The sequence below is a fragment of the Crocodylus porosus genome, unplaced genomic scaffold, assembly GCF_001723895.1.
Source record: "Crocodylus porosus isolate Cpor-Errol unplaced genomic scaffold, CroPor_comp1, whole genome shotgun sequence".
Lineage (NCBI taxonomy): Eukaryota > Metazoa > Chordata > Crocodylia > Crocodylidae > Crocodylus > Crocodylus porosus.
The window spans coordinates 193,477,764-193,499,202 of NW_017728886.1; the positions used below are offsets into that span (position 1 = coordinate 193,477,764).

Sequence of the window (21,439 nt, forward strand, 5' to 3'; positions counted from 1 at the left end):
TGTAAAAAAACTGCCATCTGCTTTGCTTCTTTCTATGGCTACAGCGGGATTTGTCTTCTCTGAGGTGGAAATGAGCAGGAATCCTACATTCCCCTGGACTGTAGCACTCCCTTTCTGCATTCTACTTACCCCAGATCAGTCAGTCGTTCAGCTTGAGGGTGAGTCCTTGGAGTATGATCATTGCTTTTGCAGCAAGGCTTCAGTTACTGCCACCTACCTCTCCTGCTGGGATAGGATTGTGTCAGTAATGTATTTTCACAATATTATAGGGTCTTAGTAATGCAGCTTACTTTATTCTGGATCATTCCACGTATAGTGGAGATAGGCCTGACCTTTAGCCCAAAAGAAAGATAATGGTTTTATCCTTGTGAAAGACATGGATAGGTAATTTCAGATGAACTAGACATTTCTTAAAGTTCATCCTCTTCACAAGAGCACATATACATTTTGCTACATGTTTCTAATGTAGTGGCAGTGCAAACAACCCTGCTAATTGGATTCAAAGTGATGATAAGGTATTTGAATTATTTCTCATGTTGTAAGTTACAATCCATTTAGTGTCTTCCCACTAAAGCTTGTCTTCTGTTTTTAAAATGTTCTCTTTGGTATTCCAACGCAGGTTTCATTGCAATAAGAATTGAGGTGTGTCTAAGCTTTTACCTGGGAGCAATAATGATGTTGTCAAGCGTTTCTGGTGAGACCAGCCCAGGATTTTTGGGTGGGGAGACAGACTCTGTTATACAGCATCTTCAGTGCTTCCTTCAGAGGGAGGCAGATACACTTTGAAAGATTGGGTATAAGGACATCTACCGAGTGTCTTTTTACATACACACCTGGGGGGGGGGAAAGGGAACAGAAGTGTGACTATAGTTCAGTTGGACTTGTATCTAAGAGAAATCAGATGCAATGGATTGGCCCCTTCACAGAACAGCTGCTGTTGTGTTCTTATTCACGGTAAGTACAATTTTAAAACAATATCTATAAATTCTCTGTTAATCTCAGTCAAAGCCCTTCTGTTATTTGGCTGGCTGCTTTTATTCATATGTTATTTCTTTTTCCATCTGCACTTTTTTTTTTTTCCTAAGGCTAAGATAGAGGTCATACTGTCTCCATTTTAGACTACAAAGAAACTTGTATCAATCAAGTAATTCTAAAAATTATTAGAAATTCACCTTTTCTCATTTTAAATTTCTATTTTAAAGTTAATGTTTTCAAAATGATTACTTTTGACTATGACTATAGCAATATAGTATTAATTATTAATGCAACACTTATTTTCTCTCAAAGAAGTGCTTATACAAAAGAAAATGCATTATTTTGTTATTGTTATCATTAATAATAGTACTATGGCTGTATGTCTTCATTTTTACAGTTCATTTAAGACAAAATCAACGGACTTAAAATAATTACAAGGGCTATATTACACTTGATAGAAACCTGTAGTCCTTAATATGGTAAAACCTCAATAAATTCAGTGGAGGCTTTGGTTGATAGCAGGATTTGGCCCATTATTTTCAACTGCAAGGGACATTCATGATTTGGTGTAGTAGCACATTTACATTACTGTGTGAAAGTAGTGGATAAATACATCTTTAAAATGAAAGTATTTTCTTGTACTGTTTGCTTTCATTACAGAGCAAAGAAAGCTGTGCTTGTGGTAAAGGATAATGCTTGTGCAACATATGCTCCTTATAATGCTGAAAATAACCCAAACCAGAGACACTTGAGAAAATCAGAGATTTTGTGGCTTCCACTTACTGCATCATATTCCACTATATTATTTGGATGTATTTTTTAATAATTTATCTTGCTCTCTTAGAAGCCCTAATGATCACAAAAGTAGAATCACAGGACAGCAGTTTGTTTTGTAAAATTTATTTCACACCATCAACAACTAGGTGTAAACACTTTAAGGTTTGTGTTAATATTAACTTTTAAAGTACTCAGATAATTATTGTCATTGAAATCACAATATTGTGTGTTTTTTTGACAGGATAAAAAGCCAGCTTTATATCACAATATTGTATTCAGTAAGGTAGAACAAACCAGCATAGGCAGCTGCCCAGTAAATAATGCTCAGAGTTTGCAAAAACAAATTTATGATTTATAGTAAGTTTCGGTTTGTTTAATAAGTCTCTTTCTGGGTAGATTATTATGTGCATTATAACACTCTGAGACTTTAATTTGGCATTAGTTATACTGACCACAGATATATTTATTAAATTTTATGGTAATACCTATGCCTTTTGTTTGGATGTTCAGTACAAATAAACTATATATCAGCCATTGTATAAATAAGTCTGTTCAAGTTTGTGCTTTATTGCATATGACAGCCTCTACTTTCAAAATACTCAGACTTCATTTTAAAAATTACATTATAATACCCTTATTGTTTTGTGACTAATAAGTTAAATCAGGAAAAGTGGGTACCTGCCCATGTAAACTCTAATCACATTTTTGCAGGTATCAGATGTCTAGACTATTGCTATATAATCAATTTACCTATTATAATATGCGTGTCTTTGTGTAGAACTGATCTCAAGTTTGTAGTAGACTCTTCATCAATTGCTTTTTAACCCAGTCAGGTGCTTAGTGGAACTGAGCCCCTGTTGTACATAGATGAGAGATTAATTAAATCATAACTATAAAGATCTGTAATTCAAAAAGAAACCATGCACATAAGGCTCAATCTTGTACTTGTTTTGTATTATTCTTGTGATGGAAGCTACCTAAGTATCTGGGTTTTTGATGTTTGGTTAACAAATCTGTGCAGATAAACTTGTTATAGACATACACACACTTTAGTTAGCATTCTTAAATGAAACTATTAATTCGCTAGGGGCAGACTGTGATCTGAAGCTATCCATTTATCAGGCACATTTTGTCATCTGAGGATCTGATTCTACAGCTTTTACTTCCATGCCTTAGTCTTGTGAGTAAGGATGATTCAAATGAGCCTAGGTAGTAGAACTGGTCTGTGCTACATGCACCAGCTTGTTTCATGGCAGCAGCTTGTTTGATCCTTTATATGACTCTTCTCATGCCAGCTGTCATATGATAGTTAATTCATGACAATCTTAAATCAGTTCGTCACTTGGCTGGTTATTTTTACCCACATGCTTTTTCTTTACACAGCTGCACTTTTTCCCACTAATGCTAAGATAGAGGTCAAAATGCTTATAATTTGGTTGGAAACTTACTGTAACTTTTAGGAACCAGATCTTCCCCTTGGATGTGGATATGAAACATTCTGCTCCACCGACTGGAATGGAACTTGTGGGTTTAAGCAGCATTGTAATGCAGGGCACTTTTACTTAGGAGCCTTAGTTTGGATTTAGATGCCTAATTTGAAAACATTGTCTTACTGCCTCTGTATTCATTATGCATTATTTATAAAAGTCAGTTAATAAATAGAAGCACTGACTTTCTGTGTGAGTTATCTGATGTTATTTATCTGGTAGCGGATAAAAAAATCCTAACAAGAAACTTTCATGAAAATTTTAATTCCATGAATATAAAAATATTTGAAAAGCATTGAAAAATTAAGCCTTATTCTGTTCATTGAAGTAGGCAGAATCCCTTCCATAAATACCAATGAGAGCAAGAGTGTATTTGTTTCTGGGAAAATCTCGACAATCTAAGGATCTGCCTTAGTTTCAAGAGTAGCTATCACAGAAAGAACTTGTCATTCTAAAGTTAAAAACAACAAAAACAGAAAACCATTTTGCAAATTTCCTCTTCAAATAAAACTGCACTACTTGTTAATTAAAGGAAAGTAGGAAGCAGATAGAACTAATGTTTCTGTTTTCTTTTAAAAGTAACCAAATGGGCTATTTGCTGCTTATACTTAGTTGGAAATTTCAGGCTCAAGTACAGCTGTAGTTCTCATTAGTTAGCATACAGGGCTTTTCTATGCTTTTTGTTGAGGTACACAATCCAATTGAGGAACATGTTGCTCATCTAGGACTTAACTCGGGGAGAGGTTTGGCAGAGTAAGGAGTGTACTTCATGTTCCAAAGTGCTGATACAACAGTAACTACAGAGGCACGATAATGACTAATGTAATATGCCTGAGTGTCCAAAACACCTCCCAACCAGGTCTGTTGACTTCAAAGAAAGTAGAATCGGGCCCTATATAAATAATACTGGGAAACTGAGCAAATAAGGAGTTATGGGCAAGTTCAGTCATTTGGTTGGGTGTAGGTAGAAAAAGGAGGATTCTCTAATTGCACATTAGGGTTGGCAGCCAGCTGATCATTAGTTAATTCATGTTTGTAAATTGCTTTGAAGATGCAAAGTGCTATATAAATGCTGTGGGCCAAATTCTGTTCCCAGTTACATCAGAAAAAAACTGGAATATCTCCAGTGATATTAAGCATTATTTAAAATTTTCTGTAACCAATGCAGGAGTCAGTCAGTTGTAGTTACAAGTGAACTACAACCATTCAAGACAAACTAACTATAAACATGTTCTCGATCAGTGGTTTTCAACCTTTTTTTCATTTGTAGCCCCTAAAAAATTTCTAGTGGAGGAGTGGACCCCTTTAAATTGTATGTGTGGGTATTTGTGTACTTCTGATTGAACAGCTGAGCATAGTCATCTTTTGTGGAAATAGCCTGTGGACCCCCAGGTCCACAGACCACAGGTTGAAAACCACTGTTTTAGATTATTAATAAAGGCTGGATTTTGTCCTCACCTCCCCCATTTTAGTTTAGCAGAATCCTCTTCCCCCACTGTATACTAGCTTTTCTGTGGACTTTGCTTTAAATGGAGAACTTCATGCTAGGTAACCATCTATGACAGGACAAACCTTTTGATTAGAAAAATTGAGACTCAAGTCTTGAGCCTTTCTGAAAAGCTAGCAAGTTTTCTCTGTTAGTCTATAGCTCCTTACTCCAAAATCCCAATGACATATCTAATACATTCTGACCTTTCAGTGGTTCCTTGTACTGGAAATGTGGCTGATTTTATCAATGGCTGTATAGATAGTACTTATGTAGTTAGTATAAAATAAACTGGATATAAACTTAATATTCATTAATTCAATATGTACATATAATATCACGAACAACACCAGAACTCTTCACTCAAAAAATGCGAAAACCTTTTAGGTAAGACATCTCTCATTAGGCACAATGAGAACAAGGGGGTTTCCTGAAAAATACTAGAGAGCAGAGGTGAATACAATGGAACTAAATTTTCAGTTATTACTACTACAGATTATAGTGGTGGGAAATCCTCTTCTTTGTCCCAAGAATCTGGAAAATTATATTCATAACATTCCCAACCAGTGATCTCCAAGAACAAAGGAAAAATCTTAAGCATGAAAACTGATATTTCTCACAGCTTTGTGTTGTATGGCCACTAGGCTGGGCTAATGAAAATAAAGATTTCATTAATGTTCATATCCTTAAAAGATAGTACTTAAGGACTTTTTACTGCCACTGTAGTAAGATTGTATCCTTAAACACTTGTAATAACTCATTTTGAATTAGTGTAACAAATGAGTTACAATATGGCAACTACTTACATACCATATGATACAGAAAATATACAGCATTCACTAAGGCATATTTAGTCAAAGAGGTGTGTAATATACCTTTCTGGGCTGACACAGTGGCTTGTATTCCAGAGGGAATTTCACCCTGAGGGAGAGGAAGTAGCATGGCTGGTAGCACCCTGAGCTAGGTTTCTACATAACTTGCTCAAAGCAAATCACGTAGAAACTCTGCCAGAGAGCTGCTGGTAAGAGGTACAGAACCAGTGCAGTTTCCAGAAACTTTGATTGCATGGTTAGCTAGTGGTGATAAAACTGTTTGTTCCTCCTGGCCTTGTAAAATCTCCAAGAGGAATTGTAAATGGAAAGGCTCATTCTCACACTTGTGAAAACAGCATTGCCATCAAAACAAGGCAATGCCTCTCTGGCAAAATACACCCCTGATTGGTTAGATTGTCCTCTCCTTTTCTTGTGTGGTGGCTAACAACCATGGCTGAACTTGAATTCAGTTCTGTAGCTCGGTGTTTAGACTATACCCTTTAAGCATATTTTTAAATTAAACGCTGACTCTACAGAATGGCCCACACAGATTTATCCTTTTCTGTAGAGCCAGTTCACAGTTGTAATTCATATTTTCATGAGAAATACTTGTCTTGCCTATTTAGGCCCAGATTCTGCCATTCTTATTCACAGTGAATAGTGCCTTACTCTGTGAGCAGGCCACTTGATTTCAAGCTACATCTGAGCCCACATATAGATAAAACCCAATCGATAATCAATTGTTCCCTTCATCCACAAATGCATTTTTTCCAACTATTTCAGTTAGTCTAATAAAAGGTATCAGATTTATCCAAAGAACCTTGTCTGCTTTAGGTCCATCCTTAATCCTTGCTCAGTTTGGTACACATTTCCCATACAGGTGGCTACATTCATTTCTTTTGGACTGTACATAGTCCAGTGTTACTATTTTAGTAGGCAGAGAAAAAATGCTATTCACGAACATCTTTATTACCATTGTAGTGCCACATAAGTCATCTAGGACAACTGCTGGCATAAAATCCAGTTTCTAAAATAATGCAGAGCAAATTAAACTGTAATGACTTACTCTGTAATCAGAACAATGAGAAATGAACTTGGCCACTGAGATTCAGAGAACAAAAACCTCAAATGGTAGACAAGAATGGTGGGGAAAAGAGAAGCTCCACAACTCTCCTTAAGCTGTTCTTATATTTATATTTATTTTCATTGCTGAATGAAAATAAGGCCCTACTCAGGAGACACCAAAATCCCGCAAAACTCCCTCATGTTCTTAGTCCTTTCTTGTATAGGATTAGAGCCTAAGTCCCTAAGTGACAGTCAGGTGATCCTTTGCCCATGTGAATTGTACATTTACACCTTGCTTATTAATATTGAATTTAATTAAGTTTTAATTTAAATGTTATCTAAATGCTATTCCTGTGTTTTTATTCTTGTTTTGAGGCAATTACATGTTAGGTCTGATGCTGCAGCCCTTAATCACCTTAGTTTTTTCTTATACCATTGGGCGTAAGACCCCAAATCCCACTGAACTTCACTGCAAAATTCAGTGAAGTAAATGGAAAAGGTCCCTTAAAATTCCATGGGGCTCTTGCCATTTACTTCACTGAATTTTCCATGAGACACTTAAGGTAATTCTGTAGATGCCTCAATGGAACTTAAGTAGAATTTCATAAGTTTCCCAAAGCAACCCAGATAGATACTGTCCCACAGTCCACAAAACTCAGTAGCCAGTAGTTAAACTCAGCAGTTTAAGTTCCACTTGTTCTTATGCTGTAAACAATAAAGGTTTGTGAGGTACCTGCATTTGGGGTTCTACACATTATCAGAAGTGATGCAGCTTGATCACCATAGCTCCTAACTACTGCTGTTGTCCTGATTGGTGATTGGAAGGCACCCAACTCCTTCAAGGGAGCCAATCCATTGGACATGTTCTGAGTATACCTAACTCATGGCAACAGCACTGAATTCAGCTCAGAAATGACAGTGATGGTAATACTGCCAACTTTTCACATTTGCTTTTCAAAACAGTCATCAAGAAATTAGCAGAACTGGTTGCTGGTCCCTGCTTGGCAAGACTATTTGTTTTATTTTGCATTAGACTGTAATCAGCTGAGAGCAGAAATAAATTCAGCAGCAGGACCAGAACCTAGGTTTTGCCTCTCCTAGGGAATGCCCTCTTCTCTGGTCTATATTCAAACATCCTATTTCTGCTGCTTCTTCCGACCCCAAGACTTTTGCATGCTTGCATTCAGCAGCCCTTCTTCAACAAGAGGGATGGAAGATGGCTCTACCCAGATTATCTTGTAGCCTTGCAGCCAGAATCATTTTCTGGGAAGCAGTGGTCAGACTGGATCACTTCTGTGCACATGGTAGAGTCTATATGTAGACAGCTAGGGACCTTTACAATTCAAAGTAGAGACACCACAAAAATGTGAATTTTTGACTTGTGTGAATTATGGACCACTCAAACTGGGGAGTAAAAAGGACCCAATTTTCTATTTCCTGAATGAGTGATCTCACTACTACACTATTATGCAAAAGTTGCAACAAACTCCCTGAAAAGTAGCCTTTCCTTTTACTAAGCTGTTGAGGATAATACTGACTTGCAGAGGGACCAGCCCTGTATGCTTAGCAGCTTTCTGAGTGGCTCAGCACTACTTACTTATAACTTTGATGCAAGAAGGAGCCAACTGTGACTTGTTCAACAATGCTCTTAAGAGGTCTCCATTAGTCACAGGTCTCCATTAGTCACAGCCCTTTGTTCATACCAACAGTACGCACTTCCATACTTTAACAAACTAAAATTCAATGTACTGGATGTACTTCCATACCACCACATAAATCTTTCCCTCCAGAAATTAGCCTTCCAAAGTTGGAGTGCTTGTCTTTAAAAGGGGAAGCTGATTTTATTGTCCAAAATGGAAACATGGAGACACTATGAGGTGGCTGCTGCTAATTTTCCTTTTCTTCCCTCCAACACCTGCAGCAAAGGAGAGGCACAATCCAGAAGAGCAGATCCAGGGGGAGTGCAGCAGTGTAGTTTCACTCCCCTTAGATTCCTGTTTCACTGACAGCAGCATTAGCATTTCTATTCAGGCAGCTCTGAGGGAAATCAGTTGACTTCATTTGTCATTATAATATGCCTGATTTCTGGTAATGAATGACTCTTCACCCCACAGGTGTTAATAACCCTATTTTCTTTTTAATGGTCTTGACAGTCTACTAATCAAACTATCCTTTGTTTGGCAATTGTGCTGCATGTTAGTTACTCCTGGTCTCTCTCCTCCTATTGCAGAGCCCTGCAGACTTTTTTTAGATCTTTCCAAAATCCTGGATCTGCCTGTGGATCAGGATGGGCAGCAGCTACAGTTTCGGCTTACTGCTGAGCAACCAAGAGCTACTGACAATTCAGTTGCAAAAGGGTTAAAACTATAGTTTGGTCTGAGAAGGAAAGTGGGATGATTAGACTGTCCCTGTTAGATGTGACCATAACTGGAAAATATTTTTTTCTTCATTCTGCCTTCCCAAAATTAAGTTTTGTGTTTTATTTCAGGGCATATGGGACACAATATAATATACTGTTATTTTAAAATATTAGGTTGTCATAATTTCCTCATTTTTAAAATAAACGGAGTAGGCATATTTTTAGTAGCATGTTTTAAAGAGTTCACATCATCAAACAACTCAATTCTGTCATATGTGTGAATGGCTTAAATTGCTAGAGGACTGCTTTTAAGTGTGGAAAACAGATTAGACTTCTATATGTTTTGCAGGTGTTACAGATTTAAAACTGGATTATAGGATTAGAAGGAAGAAAGTTTAGCATATTGGGCAAACCCATTGTGATCTAGCTACTAAATAGCCATATACACCTCAGGTTTTAGAGGTTGCAAGTCAGTGAAGAACTTGAACTTTGCTACCCATTTTATCAGTGTATCTTTGAGAGAGACAAGGAAAAGAGGAACTTGTGAATTGAACCATCTTCCTCAGTGTGTTCCCCAAAACCATTGCACTACAAACTGGCTTACTCCCATACAGGAAAAGGCAACATGTACTAATATGGACAACAGAAAATAGAAAAAATCTTCTTGACCTTTAATTTACTTTTTCAGGAAGAGCCTTTGCATAGAAGCCCCTCTCAGAGGAAGGAATAAATTTGTCTTTTATTTTTTCTTTATCTTCTCTAATGAATGGTTCTGATAACCCCTCTGATGCTCTGATATAATTTCTTTGGCTTTTTTTCTTTTCCTTTATCCATTATCTTCCACTAGAAATAAACCTAGTGCATTGTTTATAGCACTGAGACAAAATGTCAGGGTACTGAAGATCTTATTCCATATGAAACTGCACAGAAGGGCCACTTCATTACAAGTATAGATAGCTGTGATGATGGAAGTGGATGGGGAATGGGTCAGGAAAGATGCAATTCTTTACAGAAATACCGCACCCTCATTACAAATTGTTCTGGGCGGGTTAGGACAGTGATTGTGAGGGAGAGAGTCCTAGGAACATGCTGGCACAAGAGACTGAGTGCAAAATATGACTTTGGCAATCAGGACTTGTAGTAGAGATGGTATCTTTTATTAAGCCAATTTTTGCAAAAAAAATATCTTTAATTATAAGTTTTCAGGCACAACACTCTTCATTAAGTATTGGAGAAAAGATTGTAAAAGTTCTCCTGGGTAGGAATGAAAGTTCATATTTCATAGGATTTCACAGAAGAGTCAATAGATGGAAAACTCCTCTGGGCAGTCAGTTCATAGCTGGTATGAAGCCTTTCACCTCCTGTGAGGATCTGTGATGAATACCTTGAATTACCTTGAAACAAAGACAGAAGCAGGATCTCAGGTGTCAGGGGGTAACAGTTCCTTCCTGCTTGGGAAAATATGACTTTGTCCATTTTTATGAGACATGTCAGTGGAAGATACCAAAACTTGGTATTGTGCTAACTGTATCACTGTTATTTGCAGGTATTCCTGGACATCAGCACAGGGTTTCATGTACAGGTAATATATTTATAAACATACTTCTTAAAGTGCAGATTTTCTGAAAACTGAAAATATAATTACATTAAAAATGACATGAACTGAGAGGATTTATGACCTAAAAAGGGGTAGCTAGTCTGTGGCACAAGTGGCAGGGGCATACTCTTTCTGTGGCACCAAGCAGATCAAGGAAAGGACACACAGCACAGTAGCAGTTAGGGCAGGGAGCAGAAAACAGAGCAGCAGATCAGCCAGAGGAAAGGGATAAGAGTTTCACTTGTGGATAATTGGTGGCTCTCCTGTCAGAAAGCTCACTCACCTAAAATAGAGAAAAGACAGAAAAATATTTAAATGTTAACCTGCTGAGGGTGGAGATCTGATCCCTTCCCACCTGAGGAGTCCCCCTGAAGTCAGTGGACTTGTTAGAAGAGTAAGGAGTGCCTGCAAGACTATAGCTTTAGAGACTGTAATAAAGACTAAGAATCTGTTGTCTTTCCTACTTTTCACTTAAAAATCCTGTCTGTCTGTATTCAGTAAAGTCATAGTGACACTGGAGTGCTAGTCATAGTAACACTGAAACTCATTCTACTTAAGGTGAAAGAAATGAATGAAAATGGTGTGCAAAGATGGAAGACCTTCAGAAGACAAAAACGTGAATGGATCAAATTTGCTGCAGCTTGTAGAGAAGGAGAAGATAATTCAAAAAGGAATCCAATTGCCAAGGTACGTGGTAGGCAAAGTGAAAGTGTTGTTTGTTGTTTAGATGGTACTTTAAAAAAAAAGCCTGATGAAGGTTGAATTTGGTAGACATCTACAAATATTGCATAAAAAGGAAAAATGAAGAGGGAAGGGCCTACAGTATTTCTAGCTCTACTGAGAGCCATACCCAATTGTAACCCGGATTGTGATACTTCATAAAGCCCCTAGGTATCCTGTGTATCATAAAGAGGTCTCCTTGAAGCAATTATATATTTTAAAAAGATGTGGCATGTGTTCTGCTTGTGTGGTGTCAAGCATATTTCTTTGTGACTCACTCTCTCTACTCACTTTGAGAAATCCCTGTGTGCAAATGCTGGCATAATGCTAAACTCATACATAAAGAGGAAGAGCTTCCCAGCCTTCCCCCACCTTTGTGCTATCATAGAATTATAGAAAAGAAGGTGTGGAAGGCACTTCAGGGTATATCTAGTTCAACCACCTGCTTGAAATAGGATCCCCTCTATCTAAAAAATCCTTGACAAGTGTTTGTCTAACCTGTTCCTAAAGACTTCCAAGGATAGAGATTCCACAGCCTCTCTAGGTAATCTGTTCTATGCTTAACCACCTGCAGGGTGAAAAAGATCTTCCCAATATCCAACCTGAATTTCCCTTGCTGCGGAAACATTGTCCTGTTCCATGCAGCTGCTGAAAATAGTTTATCTCCATTCAGTTTATAAGCACACTCTTAATATTTAAAGACTGTTATCAAATCCCTCTTCAGGCTTCTCTTCTCCAGTCTAAATAAATTCAGTTCTTCCAACCTCTGATTGTCAGTCATGTCAGCATTGTGCTTGGCTGCCAAGACAACCAGTCAGAGTGCAAATAAAGTGTTATGGACAGACAGACTGACAGACTAAGGCTTTTATTATATTAGAACATATTAGCTGATATTGTCTGTAGCTTAGTGCATATAGAGGCAATGGGCTTAGCCTAGAGAAGAATATGTGTTTTACCTTTTTAGTGAATGAATGACAGTCTTAGTCAGTGGCTGACTGACGACACTGACTTGAAAGTTCTGTACTGCGAAGACCTCTTAACGAGAATGAAGTTGTTATAACGCTGTCTGCAGAACCTTTGAAGAAAGCAGAATTCTCAAAATTACTCTACTTTCTATAAGGGAGAAAAAAAAATCTACTGGTGATCTCAGTGAGCTGAGAGACATGCTCTTCATTTCTTTATTGTCATGTTATTTGTTTATTATATCTTGTAGATCCGTTCAGATTGTGAAGAGAACAATCCAATTATATACAGCATCAGTGGAGACGGAGTTCGAGAAAACTTCATTATTAATCCAAGAACTGGAGAAATTAATATAACGAAAATAGTTGATCGGGAGGTGACTCCAGGATTTGTTGTAAGTGTTGTACAACCAATTTAGTATGATGTGTTTTACATTCATGTCTTCTGCATGGTAATGGATACAGAGAGGGGGAGCAGTTATTTAATGATTAATTTCTATTTGTATTATTATTTGTCAATTATATGTTAAAATATCTTTATGCAGATTCGCTGTTTTGCTAAACATGCATTGACCGGCATAGATTTAGAACCGCCTCTTGAACTTCGAGTCAGAGTTCTGGATATAAATGACAATCCTCCAATTTTTACACAAACTGTATTTACAGGATCTATTGAAGAATGCTCTATGGACAGTAAGTAACTACTTTGTATGTATACCATAATCCCTCGCATACCACATGCCCCTAGATAAGACATACACCCTGCTTTCTAAAGACCAGCAGCCTAAATAGAGGTAGTTTTGCTAAGAGGGAGTAACAACCCTCCCCCTGCCCTACTCCCTGCACCTGTGAACCCACTAACTGCTGGCTGGCTGTAGATTATTGTTCCCTCAGCTGCAGGATCTGCCCTAGCAGCAGTTTGGGGGTGTTCCTTCAGCATGTGCAGAGTTACTTTCCCCTTTCACCTAACATATTACTTTGTTAATGGGACACCCATAAGCAGCTTTGGAGGCAGACCCTGCTGTAGACACTTCAGCTGAGGGAACACTGTCCTCAGCCAGCCAGCACCTAGGCAGTTAACAGAGCAGCCAAAAGTTGTTACTCCCTTGTGCTGCAAATGCAGCAGAGCCAAGCCCTAGGACACCCTCAACCTGGTACTGGTGCAAAGGTTCCTAAATCAGTAGTATCTTCTGCAGCAGGCAACAGAGAAAGTAACCCTGATGCAGAGGGGCAGTGCAGCGACCATGCAGGGCTCCTATTGTCTACAACCAGTAGTAGTATAACTGAAGTGGGGGAAGGTGAGAGGAGGGGCGCCAGACCCAGCTATTGATTTAAAGGGGGCACTGGAATAGTAGCTCCTGGGAAGCCAGTGCCCCAGCAAGGCAGGGTGTCCAAAGCTGGCCCCAGCCTTACTCCAAAGACACAGAATGACCACAGGCAACCCCTACCAACCATAGTTAACTTAACACATACCCCCCAATTTTCAGAAGCTGATTTTTAGAAAAAAAGTGAGAGTGGTACAGTAAAAGGTCCAGGAATGGGGGATACTGGATAACAAAATATGCTGGTTAATTGAGTGGCCCCAGCTGCTGCTTCTCCAGCTGCATCTGGGGCATCCCTCTGCCCCTCCCGTGGCATCGCCACCCCTCCCGCGGGCCCTGCGGGACATGGAGGCAGGCTGCGTACAGTCCTGCGCAGCCTGTTATGCCCCTGGGCCATGGGGACTCGGCAGTGCTGGCTGCTTTGCTTTGGGCTGTGGGGGTTCGGGGGCACTTTTTCTTACAAGGCAGCATACTGGTTAACAGAGCATACTGGCTTGTAAGGTGCCGGTTACCAGAGAGTTTACTGTATATGAGAAAATATTATTTTATTACAATTCGCAATTGCCATTGCCACCACCATAGTTAAGATAATTACCTCATCTTTATATTTCTTTATAGTATTCTCTTGGCATTTCTTTTAAAATTGGGAGTGGGGGAGAATACAAAATTGGTTCATTTCCTCTTCCTTTTTGAAGGTCTATATAGATGATTGGGAGGGTGAATATACTTTCCCCCATCTGTCCTGATCATAAACTATACCTTTAAATCACTGGAAATCCAAAGGAAATTTGCCATTCAATTTGAAGCCTTATAAATAAATATAACTTAATTGACAGACTCAGGTATGGAAACAAGTATTACTGTAGATAATACTGGAAAATAAAACAGATATACACAATTCCAGGATGAAACTGTATCTAAACATCTGCAAAGTCAAAGACTATTTTTCAAGAGTTCATGACAAATTATGGATATTTGCTGATACTATGTTAATCTGAACTTGCACAGATATTTAAGCGTTCTGAATATATATTTGAGATCAGAATACAAATTTTAACATGTAGTGATAGAAATACATGTGTGTGGTATATCTCAAACTGTATTATATATAACACATGTTATCTATTACAAATAGAACAGTACACAATTTATTTTGAGATCCCATGCTAGCATTTCAAAATACTAGGGTTATAAAGATGGCAACTCTTGTTTAGATAAGTTCAATAATGTGGAAAAATCACACAACATTTATAAACATGTTTTTCTCTTTTTAAAAATTCATGGATGTTGCCAGGTTCACAAAAACCCTGCTTAGAATACCAGAACTGTGGAGCATTAAAGATTTGATACTATTAGGGAAAACAAGCGAGCGCATGGTATTCTTCTATTTGTAAATTAAACTAAATATAGCTCCTCACTGATAGCATAATTCTTTAATTTTATACTTGAGTTTTTAACATGTACTGTCTTGCTGCATACTGCACATCAGTAACATACAATTCTGATGTTTTAATTTCTAGACACTCTGGTGCTGAAAATAACTGCAACAGATGCAGATGAACCAAATCACTTGAATTCAAAAATTGCCTACAAGATAGAAAGTGTGGATTCTCCCATGTCAATGTTTATTCTGAACAAATATACTGGAGAAGTTCACCTAGCAAACATGCTTGATCGAGAGGTAAAGCCTTGAGGTGTTAATTCATAAAGAATGTAAATTGTGTGCATGTGTATGTGTGTGGATAAAAGTTGGAGATTAATGCGTTTGTTATAAAGGTGAGAAAAAAGTTTAAAGCCTTATTTTAAAATAGATGCATTTTCTGTTATAACTAATATCTGAATTTGTAACAATTTGATACAGCAATCAGTTTTTATTTGATATGGGATTTGTATTGTAAATACCTTAAAATATGTGTGTTGTTCTTTCTAATTTAGCAACAGTCAAGTTACAGTCTTGTTGTGAGAGCCTCTGACCGGGATGGAGCTGCAGATGGAATTTCATCCTCTGCTAGTTGTATTGTGAAAGTTCTTGATGTAAACGACAATTTCCCAACTATTGCACAAAGCTCAGTAAGTTATTCCTATCACAAGAAACATCACTAGTGTGTGTGTGTGTGTGTATGTATATATGTATGTATGTATGTATGTAACAAACATCACACAGGCGGTAGATCCCGTATTCATGTTGGTAAGCATGTATTTCCATGAACTGTCTCACTGGGAAATGCTTTATTTTTTGTCAGCAAGTGGCTATCTGCTGTTGGGGAACTGTTCCAACATCTGATTCTTGGCCCATGTGCACAATTCTGATGACAAATTCATAGGGCCTTTTTGTATTCCATGAAATCCCTACTCATTTTTTACACTAGCCACTTAGAAGTGGAGTCACTCGTATGGTTGGGGGCCTCCGTGGCCAGCCCTATGAGGAGAGGCTGATGGACCTGAATCTCTTCAGTCTCTGCAAGAGGAGACTGAGGGGGGATCTTGTGGCTGCCTACAACCTTATCAGGGGCCACCAGCAGGGACTCGGGGAAAGTCTGTTCACCAGGGCCCCCTTGGAGTCACCAGGAACAATGGCCACAAGCTGAGGGAGGATAGGTTTAGGTTAGATATTAGGAAGAACTACTTCACTGTAAGGGTGGCCAGAGCCTGGAATAGGCTTCCCAGAGAGGTGGTGCTCTCACCTTCCCTGGAGATCTTCAAGAGGAGACTGGATAGGTAGCTGGCTGGGGTCTTATGACCCCTGCCACCCCCAGTGCTCATTCCTGCCCATGGCGGGGGTTCACCCTCGATGATCTGTCTAGGTCCCTTCTGACTCATTGATTCTATGATTCTAAGTTAGACAGCCCTGTTTTACATAATCCTTACTCAAAGAAAATACCTATCCACTTTTCCTCAGATGATTTCACAAGCACATAATATGATGTATGAATGAATGTGTGTCAATGTCCCACATGCAGCATGTGGTATTTTTGAATTAGTGTTAATTATGACAAAAATGTTCTTCAAAAATAAATGCACTGTCACTTCACTGTAACCATATTTTCTTCATAATAAGATGACTTGACTGGTTGTTAATACAGTGTGTATCTGTTGTTCTAGTATTCAGCACGAATTTCAGAAAATTCACTTAGTTCAGAACTGTTACGGATACAAGCTTTAGATGCCGATGAAGAATTTTCAGACAATTGGTTGGCAGAATTTTACTTTTTATCTGGCAATGAAGACAACTGCTTTGAAATAGTTACAGATCGAGCAACAAATCAGGGAATTCTGAGAGTTATTAAGGTAAGAATGCACAAATATTATAATTCACTCATTAAAAAATAGACATTTCTCTAACATTAAGAGCCAGATCCTACTTCCATTTTTGCTGTTTTGGAAAGGGGGTAGAAGCCTTTTTTCTGCTTCACCTGCACAGATGACATCTAGAACCCCACACTCATCTTGCATTCTTTGAGTATAGGGTGCAAGAGTATCACACCCTGCTGGTACACCTGGACATTTCCCAAAAGACCCTGGGTGTGGAAGCAGTTATGATCTTTTCCACACTGACTAGCAGTCCTTCCTAAAGAAGGTATGTTTTGTACCTCCATGAAAAGCCCTCTTACCAGGATAGACACTAGTATGTCATTGTCTGTGTTAAGGGCTATATATAGACATTTTGTTTCTACCAGGAGAATTGCTGCTCTCCCAGTGGAAACCATGAATTTAAGATGTTCCAGTATTTTCTTCTGGACCAAAAATGTCTGTTCCAGGACAAAAATAACCTGACTAGAACCAGGTACAAGTTGCTCCTGAGAGAATGAAGGTCTACCTACTTTCCTGCAGCTCTATGTCTCCCAGGGACCAGGAGGAGTGGAGCTGCAGGAAGAAGCTCTCAGGCTTTCCAGAGACCAGGTTTAGTCCACTGCTCCAGTCCCTCTGGGAATGGGAGGACTGAAACAGCCCATGCTTTCTTCAGACAGGGATCACCATAGTATTGGGAAGGTACAAGAAGCCAAAGAGAGGGGCCAGTTGGAGACAGAAAGTCTATATAGTTCCCTCTACCAAAATCATTTCTAGCTGTAGAAAACTTCCACCACTTGAAATTAATGTTTGTATGTGGCCAAGGATAACTTTACTCCCTTGATCCACTAGGGCCAAAATATCCTTAAGAGTAAAAAGTGAAAGTGAATTCTAATTTGTTTATCTCTCACCTTTTTTCAGCCTTTGTAAAGTAACTTTAACTTTTATTAGCCAAGAATGTAGATTTCTGTCTTGTGGCTCTGTTTTTATACTGGTGCAACACGAAGGTTTGCATCGTGACACAATCTATAGTTGAGCTTGTTTTATTTGCAAGGTTTTTTGCTTTTTTTACTATTGCACTCAGAATAGAGTGCATTTGTTTGAAGGGCTGTACTGCTAAGATCAGGGTTTTGATGTGGGTTTTTTGGTATTTTGCATTTGCTACAATTTGACTTCTTAATGCTTGCTGGGTAAGTTGTTTTATTTTGGCAAGCTTATTTTTTACAACTTTAATATTTATTTGGTTGAGTGTTGTTCTTGCTGTTTTTAGTGTTCTTAGAACGGTGGATGCATTTTTTTGGAACTTGCGATGTGAGCTTGAGTCTTCTTGCTAAGCAGAGAGAGCTCCCAGAAGGAGCATTAGTACACCCCAATCAAAATCCTAAGCCTTGGCTGCAGCCAACACCCAATGCCTCTGAGGGAAGATTAAAAACACCCTGATACATGTAGCAGAATGGAGGTGGGGGCAACCAGCACAGCCCAGAAGCATGGGGAATACCCATACATCTTACTGAACACCTCCAGTGATGAAGAATCCACAACTTTCCTAAGTAGTCTATTCTGGATATCCAATCTAAATTTACTTTGCTGCAACTTCAGGCCATTGTTCCACATCCTCCCCTTTTCAGCAAGACAGAAAAAGATGCTTTCCCTCTTGTTTAATGGCAGGCCATCAAGTATTTGAAGATTGCTAGCATGTCACCTCTTAAGCATGTTTTCTACAAGCTGATCATGCCTTGCTCCTTCAGCTTCTCCTCATATGATTTGCCTTCCAAGTTCTTGATCATCTCTGTTGCCCACTTTTGGACCCTCTCTAGCTTTTCCATGTCCCTTTTTAAATTTGGAGCCCAGAACTGCACACAGTACTCCAGATGAAGTCTAACCAGTGCTGAATAGGTTGGCATGTCCACAGTTTCCTTGGTCCTTCTTTTCTGGCCAACATACTTATATAACCTCTTCTTGTTGTTTTGCAGCTAATGCTTCCCAAAACCATATTCACCTTTTGTATGGCTGCATAACACTGTGTCTGTGATCTACCAAGACTCCTAACTCCTTTTCCCATTGCGCTGCCATCCACCAAGGTGTCACCCATCTTATATTTGTGTTTCTGCGGTATAGCACTTTTCCTTTGTCCACATTAAACTTCAATCCTGTTAGCTCTAGCCCAGCTTTCCAATCTATCATGATCCTTCTGAATTGTGATTGCATCCTTGATGTTTGCAATCCTTCCCAGTTTTGTGTCATCTGCAAACTTGCTCCAGAAGCTATGTCAGCATTCAAATAGTTAATAATAACCCTGAACAATACCATGTCCAGGACTAACCCCCTATAGGACTCCACTTGAAACCTCCCACCATTTTGACATGGACCTGTTAAAAATTGCTTTTTCCTTATAGCTATTGAGTCAATTATCTCTCCACCTTGTAGTAGTTTAATCTAGCCTATATTTCTCCAGCTTGTTTACAGGAAGGTCAGTTGGGACCTTTCAAAAGCCTTGCTGAGGTCCACTATATCCACAGCATTCCCTTCATCTGTCCAAGTAGTTACTTTGTCAAAGGAGATCAAGCTTGGTTGACACAATTTATTTTTCATAAATCCATGCTGTCTCCTTGTGATCAGCCTTTCATCCTCCAGAGCCTTGCAAATGGCTGTCCTTAGGATATGCTCCAGTTAACTTTCCAGGTATTGAAGTGAAGTTTCCCAGGTCCTCCTTTTTGCCTTTTTTTTAAAGAGAGGCACTACATTGGCCCTTCTCAAGTCCTCTGGTACCTGGCTTATCTCCCACAACTTCATGAAGATCATTGCCAAGGATTCTGAGATCTCTTCCGTCAATACCTTGGGATGAAGTACATCTGGCCCTGCTGACTTGAATTTATTCAGACTCATCAAAAGCTCCCTGACAATCTCTTTTGTTATCTCCTCCTTCAGTTTGCCTCTTCCTTACCTAGATAATCCTTATTAGGTGTCTGGCTGAAGTTTAATTTTGTTTGTGAAGACTGAAGCAAAATAGCTACTAAGTAGCTCTGCCTTCTTTGCAACTTCAGTTAGGAGTTCCCTTGGCTTGTTAACAGAGGACCCACAGCTTTCTTGCTCCTTTTCTGGCCAACATGGTTATAGAACATCTTCTTGTTGTCCTTAAGACCCTTTGCCAGGTCCAGCTCATTCTTAATCTTTACCTTCCTGATTTTGTTCCTGCAAGTGCTTGATATTTGCAGGTGCATGTCCTTCATGATCTGCTCATTCTTCCATTGCCTATATGCTTCCTTTTTGCATTTGAGGCATCGTAGAAGCAGCCTGGGCAGCCGCATTGGTCTCTTGCCATTCTTCATGGGCTTCCATCATGTCAGGACAGTTTTTTGTTGGACTTCCAATACTGTACCACTTAGAAGCTCCCAGCCCTCCTGAACATCTTTATCCTTCAGTAACACCATGTCACCATAACACCATAACACCATGTCTATTAACTCTTGAATCAAATGAAATCCACATTTTTTAAATATAGCATCCTGATGTTGCTGATCTCAATGCTTTCCCTGTCCCAGGATCTGGAATTCTATTGTATTATGATCACTTCCTCCCAAGTTACCCATCAACCAATTCATCCCTGTTAGCCAGGACAAGATTTAAGATCGATGATCCCCTAATTGTATCCTCCACCTCTGGAACAGAAAGTTGTCCTCCACATAAGTTAGGAACTGGCTTGAATAAAAGCATGAATATTTTAAAATAATATTTCTATAATTTGTTGTTAGATATAGTTTAGTAAATTGAAAAAGAAAGCAAACATTAACTGAAATAGTGTTATAATTTTGTGACCAGGGCCTAGTGCCTTTATGTGACTACAGTTACATCATCCTCAGCTTTGAGGCACTGCAAACCACATGTGTGCACTCATCTGGATGCACTCCAAGTGTCCAGGAGTTTTGTATGGCCAATGGGCTTCAGATCCTCCTGCACAGTCATGAAGCTGAAGTATATTAGGTGGCTGCATGGCCAAACAGGCTGGTTATTTGTGTTATGACCTCAGAGACAGGGGATATGCCTACCCTGCTGGGTTCCAAAAGTTCACTAGCAGCTTTATTCTTGTGCAACTTGAATTTGACAAAACAGGCACATCCTACTATCCAGCCTTACTTTTACTGGTCTTCCCTGAAGCAGACCCTTTTCACAAATCAGCCAAGCCTGACTCTCAAGATACCTTCCCAGCTACAGTTGCATACAGAGATATAGATATACATATACACCAATGAATGCATAAAATAAGAATGTGTAGATTTGACTTGGTTCCTGTTGCGTTGTTTATTACATTTTAGGAACTGAATTATGAACACTTGTCAACTCGCCCACTGAGTATTGCTGTTAGAAATGTAAATGCATTCCACAAATCTGTAGCTACTTCTTACAAGCCTATTGGAGTTCCCTGTGTTATTGAAGTGCAAAATGTAGTTGAGGGGCCAAGACTTTATCCATCAGTAATGACCTATCCTGTATCGGGAAGCATATCAGCTAATCAGGTTTTGGGAATATATTCAGCCACAGATGAGGACACTGGACAAATTGCCACAAATATCAGGTAAGGCTGTCTTTAC

The 21,439-nt window shown here is 38.9% G+C and overlaps 1 protein-coding gene across 1 annotated transcript in view; it reads left to right on the plus strand.

The window, feature by feature from the left end:
• The first annotated feature begins 593 nt into the window (after positions 1 to 593).
• The window catches only part of LOC109318249 (desmoglein-1-like), a 39,345-nt gene continuing 18,499 nt past the window's right edge, over positions 594 to 21,439 (plus strand). The window contains exons 1-9 of the mRNA XM_019547378.1: positions 594 to 954; positions 10,508 to 10,543; positions 11,117 to 11,245; positions 12,492 to 12,635; positions 12,786 to 12,933; positions 15,083 to 15,243; positions 15,498 to 15,632; positions 16,665 to 16,850; positions 21,164 to 21,423. Of these exons, the coding sequence (XP_019402923.1) occupies positions 907 to 954; positions 10,508 to 10,543; positions 11,117 to 11,245; positions 12,492 to 12,635; positions 12,786 to 12,933; positions 15,083 to 15,243; positions 15,498 to 15,632; positions 16,665 to 16,850; positions 21,164 to 21,423 (1,247 nt within the window). The 5' untranslated portion in view covers positions 594 to 906. The remainder of the gene's footprint in view (positions 955 to 10,507; positions 10,544 to 11,116; positions 11,246 to 12,491; positions 12,636 to 12,785; positions 12,934 to 15,082; positions 15,244 to 15,497; positions 15,633 to 16,664; positions 16,851 to 21,163; positions 21,424 to 21,439) is intronic.